General features: G+C 38.4%; 1 protein-coding gene and 1 pseudogene across 1 annotated transcript; one reads left to right on the forward strand and one right to left on the reverse strand.

The window, feature by feature from the left end:
* The window catches only part of LOC140858530 (1-aminocyclopropane-1-carboxylate oxidase-like), a 163,347-nt pseudogene that overhangs the window by 129,262 nt on the left and 27,733 nt on the right, over positions 1–6,352 (reverse strand).
* Positions 4,003–5,557, forward strand: LOC105035107 (1-aminocyclopropane-1-carboxylate oxidase). Its single transcript, XM_010910523.4, has 3 exons — positions 4,003–4,202; positions 4,294–4,532; positions 4,631–5,557. Exons 1-3 carry the CDS (start codon positions 4,101–4,103, stop codon positions 5,229–5,231), a joined length of 942 nt encoding a protein of 313 aa, XP_010908825.1. The 5' UTR covers positions 4,003–4,100; the 3' UTR covers positions 5,232–5,557.

Here is a 6,352-nt window from a genome sequence, read left to right on the forward strand (position 1 = left end):
ATATAAAAATCACATATATGGAGAAAATTACCGATAATCGATCTGATAACACAAATCTAGGATCTCTCTTAGGATTAACCAAAATTAGGATTTACCTAAGTATCTGGATCCTCCACTGATCCATAAGACTTCTAGAGAGAGAAAATCCATGAAGAGAGAGAAAATTCTAGAGAGAGAAAGTAGAGAGAGAAAGTGGAGAGAGAATCTTCGTATCCTTCCGATGAGGCAGTCATGATCGAGATCATCAGAGGTCCTATCAGGATGACTCAATATGAATCAAGTGTTACAAATTTTGAATAGGATCGGACTGGAATCAGACCTACTGCACGAATTTCGGAGCAACCTCAATTCATCATATTTTTAATTCAAATATATCCTAGGGTTCATGATGCAATCAGAGAGGAAGAAAAGATCCTAGAGAGACAAAATCCGTAAAGAGAGAGAAAAGTCTAGAGAGAGAATCTAGAGAGAGAAAATGTAGAGAGAGAAGGTAGAGAGAGGAGAGAGAAAAGAGAGAGAAAGGAGGGAGAGGAGAGAGAGAAAATTTCTCTCTCTTCTTCTTCTTTTTTTTCTATTTTTATTTTCTTTATTTTTATTTTTTTTTATTTTTCTTTTTCTCTTTTTCTTCTCTCTTTTTCTTTCTTTTTTTTTTCTTTTCTTTTCTTTTCCCTTTTTCTTTTCTTTTCTTTTCTTCTTCTTCTTCCTTCTTCCCGCGGTCAAAAACAGAGAACCCGCGCTCTTTCCGAGCGCCTCCCCCATATCCGGCCAGGTGAGCCACCTCCGGCCACCCTTTCCGGCAACGTCCCGACGCCGGCGGTGCTACCCTGTCGGTGGCAGTGCCACCGTCCCTGTTGCCGACGGCAGAAAAGGAAAAAGATCACACGAACAGGGTATCCCTGTTTGAGCCCGAACCGGCACCTCGCCGGCTTCCCAAAAACACCGATGACCGGAGAATAAAAAGGAGAAGAGGAATACCTTGTTCCGCCGTCCAAAGAAAGCTCCGACGACCCCCTTTCTTCTGATCAACCACCCACGGTAACCTTTGAGAAAATTTCTCAAATCCCTCGATTTTCCTCAAAATTTTTGTTGTAATTTCCTAAGAGAGGACGGGGGATCTTTATACTGGAGGTTTCCTACCCTAGCCGGACTCTTTGAGTCCGATTTTGCCGGAATCGTGAAGGAAGAAGACTCCGGCTAGGAGTCTTCCTCCTCCTCTGTTTTTTTTTTTTTTTTTTTTTTTTATTGGCTGTGGCTGATTCTGGATCGGGGTGTTACAGAAAATACCAGATTCCACATTTCTGCATTTCCCATGCAAATATGATAATTACTTGATAATATACTTCAAGCACAAACATGGTGATTTAATCATGACGAGTTAAATTACCAAAGGTGAAGTTCCATTACATGAAAATCTATTTCAAGCTATGGTCACCATCTTTGTCAAAGTAAAGACAAGCTCAAATATATCGAGAGAAGACTAGGTTCCGTATCTACTAATTCATATCCCCTCTTCATACCCATCCTTGTATGGTACAAGGCTCTCCAATACTGTAGAAGGGAAAGAAAAGAGAGAGGTGGCAAAAATGTAAATGGCAAAATATTTGAATTTTGGAGAAAACAAAATAGAAATGAGGTCCTCTGCGATACTCAAAAAGTACCGTACGGTGTTGTGCATATATTGAGATGTCCATCAAAAAATAAACAGTTATGTAATATTTATCTAAATTATTCAAATACCTTTGGAATTTATCCATTTTTCTTTTCTTAGAATTTTAATGCACGCGCGTAAGCATGCGCGGCCACTCATCTTTTGATGGATGTTTTCGAAGCATGCACAGTATTGTACGATACTTTTTAAATATAATAGAGGATCTATTCTCAGAAAAATAACATATCATGGTGAATTTAAGTTGTATTGATGTCGTATATAGGATCATAGTCTCGGCATTGTCTGTTCTTAAGAATCACCTTATACATCTGTTGTTAAGACCTTCTAAAAATCTAGACATTTAGATGGGTAGGGGCCCAAAAGTATACAAGTATCATAAAAGTCATTAACCTATCTAATATAGCTTACCCAAAAAAAAAAAAATCCTATCTAATATAGGATTATCATTTCTCAACATCTATAATTATCCACATGTATATATATAAAGTGATAATTTATTTGCTATCATATCACAAATCATGATTGGTACAAGAAAAAGAGGATATGCATTGCCTGAAGTCTAGAGGTGTAATTAAGCTGAGTTGAGCCAAATAGTTAAAGACTTGAGTTCGATTTTATTCAAAATACTACAGCTTGAAATTTGATTTGAAATCAATCGAGCCTTAGTATACAAGCTTGAAGATCACATAATCAAAAAAAAAAATCGACTCAAATATCAATCGAGTCATACTCGAGCTTGAGTTCGAGCTCAAATTCGAATTTTGATCGTAATTAAAAAAAATATATATATATATATTATATTTTAAAATATTAAGTTAGTAATATATGTTTAAAATAGAATATAATATTATCAAAAATATACATATTTGATATGATTCACAAGTCTTCAAGTGGAGCATTTTATTATTTAAGCTTGATTTAAAAATTATTTAAATGATTTGAATTCTATAATAATCAAATCAAGCCGAGCGTCCAAGTCAAATTCAAACTGCTTGTCAGTCGCTTGGCTTCTTTGCAACCCTAGCGAGGCCCAATTTTAGCTACATGTGGATATCCTGGCCATATGAAAATTTTCCAGCTTTACCGCACTAGCATCTTGGATATCATAATTGCACGGACAACGTAAGTCTACGTCATGGTGATAATTTTCCATTGGTGGGACACAATACTAACATGGATTGGAAGTTCTACTAGCTTCCAGAATGGAACACCGTCCAAACGACTCATCTATCAAGTTTACGAGCAAAGAGTCGTGCAACCATCTCTTGCACATGAAATTTATACACGAAACTTTACGGAGCTTTCGTAGAAAGACTCGAAAAAGAAGTGTCCAAAAACTTGCACTTCTGCTAGACTTTGGAGGACGAATAATCCAACGGTGGAAAGCTTCACGAAAAAAGAATTTAGCATGCGCCCCCCCCCCCCCCCCCCCCCCAAAAAAAAAAAATGAAACCATGTCAGCCCAAGGATAAAAGCTTATCGACATCTAGCAGAAGTGATACAAAGCTTCACCAAAATATAATTGTCCACATATTTGGGGACCAGGCAACCCGTGGAAAAGTCTAAATTGGATTCTGTTACCATACGTCTAGACCTCAAAAATTTTATTCCAACTCCAATTTTGCCTCAGAGTATGTGTCAGAAATGATCACTCAGAAAATCATAGGATCTCCGAATATGATGGGGTCAAAGATATGATAAAATCTCAATAAACATGTACATCTAATGGACAAACATTTTGCTGACAGATCATTTAAGCCTCCTGTAGATTTAACAACAATACTCTTGAGGATTTGAGTACATTCAAGATACCCCATCTTTCTTGCTTTACGGTTATCATCAATTATTCACTCAGTCCAGCTTGGTGGAACAAAGACCTAGCAGGACAAGATTAGAACTAAGTAAAATTAGGCACGACCTATACATATGCATTCGTACGTATATACATCCATGTACATATACAGAGATATAGATAGATAGATAAATATATGTATCTATATATGAGAGAGAGAGAGAGAGAGAGAGAGAGAACGGAAGGCATGGCCTACATAAAATTTAAGACTATCCAGGTCCAACCTAGCTTAGAAATGAGGCGCACATATCTCAGTCAATGATGAAGGCTATTGACCTTGACAAAATGCAGGCACCAAGATGACCTTTCGTCCAACCTTAGCCACCGGCCAGTATTGCTTCAGGCGACCTTCTGCAGGCCTTTTACACCTGATGAATGTGATTAATTTCTACCTTCTAGGTAAGACAGAGCAGGCCATTTCATTATTCTGGATTCTAACTTTCGCAAAACTGATCCATCCTGGTGCACTATAAAAGGCAAACCTCCCTCCCAATTCCATTCACATCAGAACATCGAGAGACTTGCTAAGCTTGCCGTAAAGCTTCTCAGCTCTGATCTTCTCTACCATTGCTATCAGACATGGCAATTCCAGTCATCGACTTCTCAAAGTTGGATGGCAAAGAAAGGGCTGAAACTTTGGCTAAGATCGCCAATGGATGCGAAGAATGGGGATTCTTTCAGGTTAGTCAGTAACACTGCGGCAACCAATTAGACCATGAACAAAATGTCGTCATTTGTTTATTCTCAATAACCTTCTTCTTCTTGTTGTTAGCTTGTGAACCATGGGATTCCAGTGGAGCTTCTCGAACGCGTGAAGAAGGTCAGCTCTGAATGTTACAAACTGAGAGCTGAAGCCTTCAGGAAATCCAATCCTGTCCGTTTGTTGAACAGATTGGTGGATCAAGAAGGCGAGGAGATTGGTAATGTTGAGCGGTTGGACAATGTGGATTGGGAGGATGTGTTTATTCTCCAAGATGACAATGAATGGCCGTCCACACCCCCAGAGTTCAAGTAAGATCCTACACTTGCCAGGTTAACCGGAAACATATATAGTTGCTTCATTAAAACCCTTCTCCTCAGGTGTTTGATGTTTCTTCGTTGACTTGCAGGGAAACCATGAAGGAGTACAGGAGAGAGCTCAGGAAACTGGCAGAGAAACTAATGGAAATAATGGATGAAAACTTGGGTTTAGAGAAGGGCCGCATAAAGAATGCTTTCTCTGGCAATGGCGAACATGAGCCTTTCTTCGGGACCAAGGTGAGCCACTATCCACCCTGCCCTCGTCTCGACCTGGTTCAAGGCCTTCGTGCCCACACCGATGCCGGCGGTGTCATCCTGCTTTTCCAAGATGACAAAGTGGGCGGACTCCAGATACTTAAAGATGGCCGGTGGATCGATGTCCAGCCTGTAGCCAATGCCATTGTGATCAACACCGGAGATCAGATAGAGGTGCTCAGCAATGGACGATACAAGAGCGCGTGGCACCGTGTGCTCGCCACCAGCAACAGTAACCGCCGCTCCATTGCGTCCTTCTACAACCCCTCCCTCAAGGCCACCATAGCTCCAGCAACCACTGGAGAAGAGGCTCAACCTTTGTACCCCAAGTTTGTGTTTGGGGACTACATGGATGTGTATGTCAAGCAGAAGTTTCAGCCCAAGGAGCCAAGGTTTGAAGCAGTGGTGGCCTTGCGAAGGCAAAGCAGAAGCTAGAAATGAACATGAGAAACAAGGTTGCATGGATTTAGTTTTTTTTCAGCCTGTGAAAGAACATGGATTTAATTTTCTTCAACCTATACAAGAACATGGATTTAAATTTTTTTTCGACCAATGTAAGCGTCAGTGTTGAGTCCTACAGTGAGAAGTCCTGCTTTGGTTCGCACGGTAGCTCGACCAATCATAAAACTCTGTTATTTTTGAGTGATCAGTGGTGGCTTTGTGCCCTCGACATCATGGGCTGATTAAGTCGTAACTTATTTTTACCATGTAATTCTTTCTGGATAAATAGTTCATTTACCATCTAAGTTTAAGGCTATAAATGATTCTTTAGATTCTTAATTCCTTTTTGACTGCATTCTTTTCTTCTTTTTTTTAAAAAAATGAGACTGGAATGACTTTTCTTGCTCCTAATTTCTTGTTAATGAAAGATATATTGTTATGAAAGATATGAAAAGTACAGAAAGAAGAAAAAACACATTGACATAGTAATTTATGTAATTCAGCAGTGTACCTACTCTACGGGTGAGGACAGAGTAAAAGAATTCCACTATAATAAAATGGAGTACAAAAACAAATAGTTATCTCTCAAATCCAAAATCCCAATACATCCAAATCTCACATAAAAGAGAAGCTCTCAAGTTTAAAACTCTCGCTCTCTTGCTTTCTTTCAGATGGTAGTGTAGAATGAAAATATATATAATAAGGAAAGAAAAATCAGAAGGGAATATTCAAAAAATAGTACTGTCAGTAATAACCGATTCTCTTGATAGATTTTTTTAATTGTCAAAATCGTACTGCTGGTTATGATTGATTCTCTTGACAGATTTTCTTAATTACTAAGATCATAGTTGACCTTTGATTATTGAAATCTTGGATTGATTCTATTATTTCTTTCTTTCTTGACTTGATTTTATAAGATCAATATGATTTAGATTATTCTATCAGATTGATACCATGACAAATATACCATATGATAAAATAGGAAACTTAGCTCACAATTTTAGAGCCACATAACAAATCTCTACCTTGGCTTAAAATTGGATCAAGCTATTTCAAATATAGTAGAAACCTTCTCTATCTTCTCCACTACTTTTCGAAAGGGAAGAAAAAAAAAC

The sequence above is a fragment of the Elaeis guineensis genome, chromosome 1, assembly GCF_000442705.2.
Source record: "Elaeis guineensis isolate ETL-2024a chromosome 1, EG11, whole genome shotgun sequence".
In the NCBI taxonomy this organism is placed as follows: Eukaryota; Viridiplantae; Streptophyta; class Magnoliopsida; order Arecales; family Arecaceae; genus Elaeis; species Elaeis guineensis.

Excerpts from the sequence above, each read along its gene's own strand:
- LOC105035107 (XM_010910523.4), top strand. The coding sequence starts at position 4,101 with ATGGCAATTCCAGTCATCGACTTCTCAAAGTTGGATGGCAAAGAAAGG. Across the intron at positions 4,203-4,293 it reads AAGAATGGGGATTCTTTCAG|CTTGTGAACCATGGGATTCC; the intron begins GTTAGTCAGTAA and ends TCTTGTTGTTAG. Across the intron at positions 4,533-4,630 it reads TCCACACCCCCAGAGTTCAA|GGAAACCATGAAGGAGTACA; the intron begins GTAAGATCCTAC and ends GTTGACTTGCAG.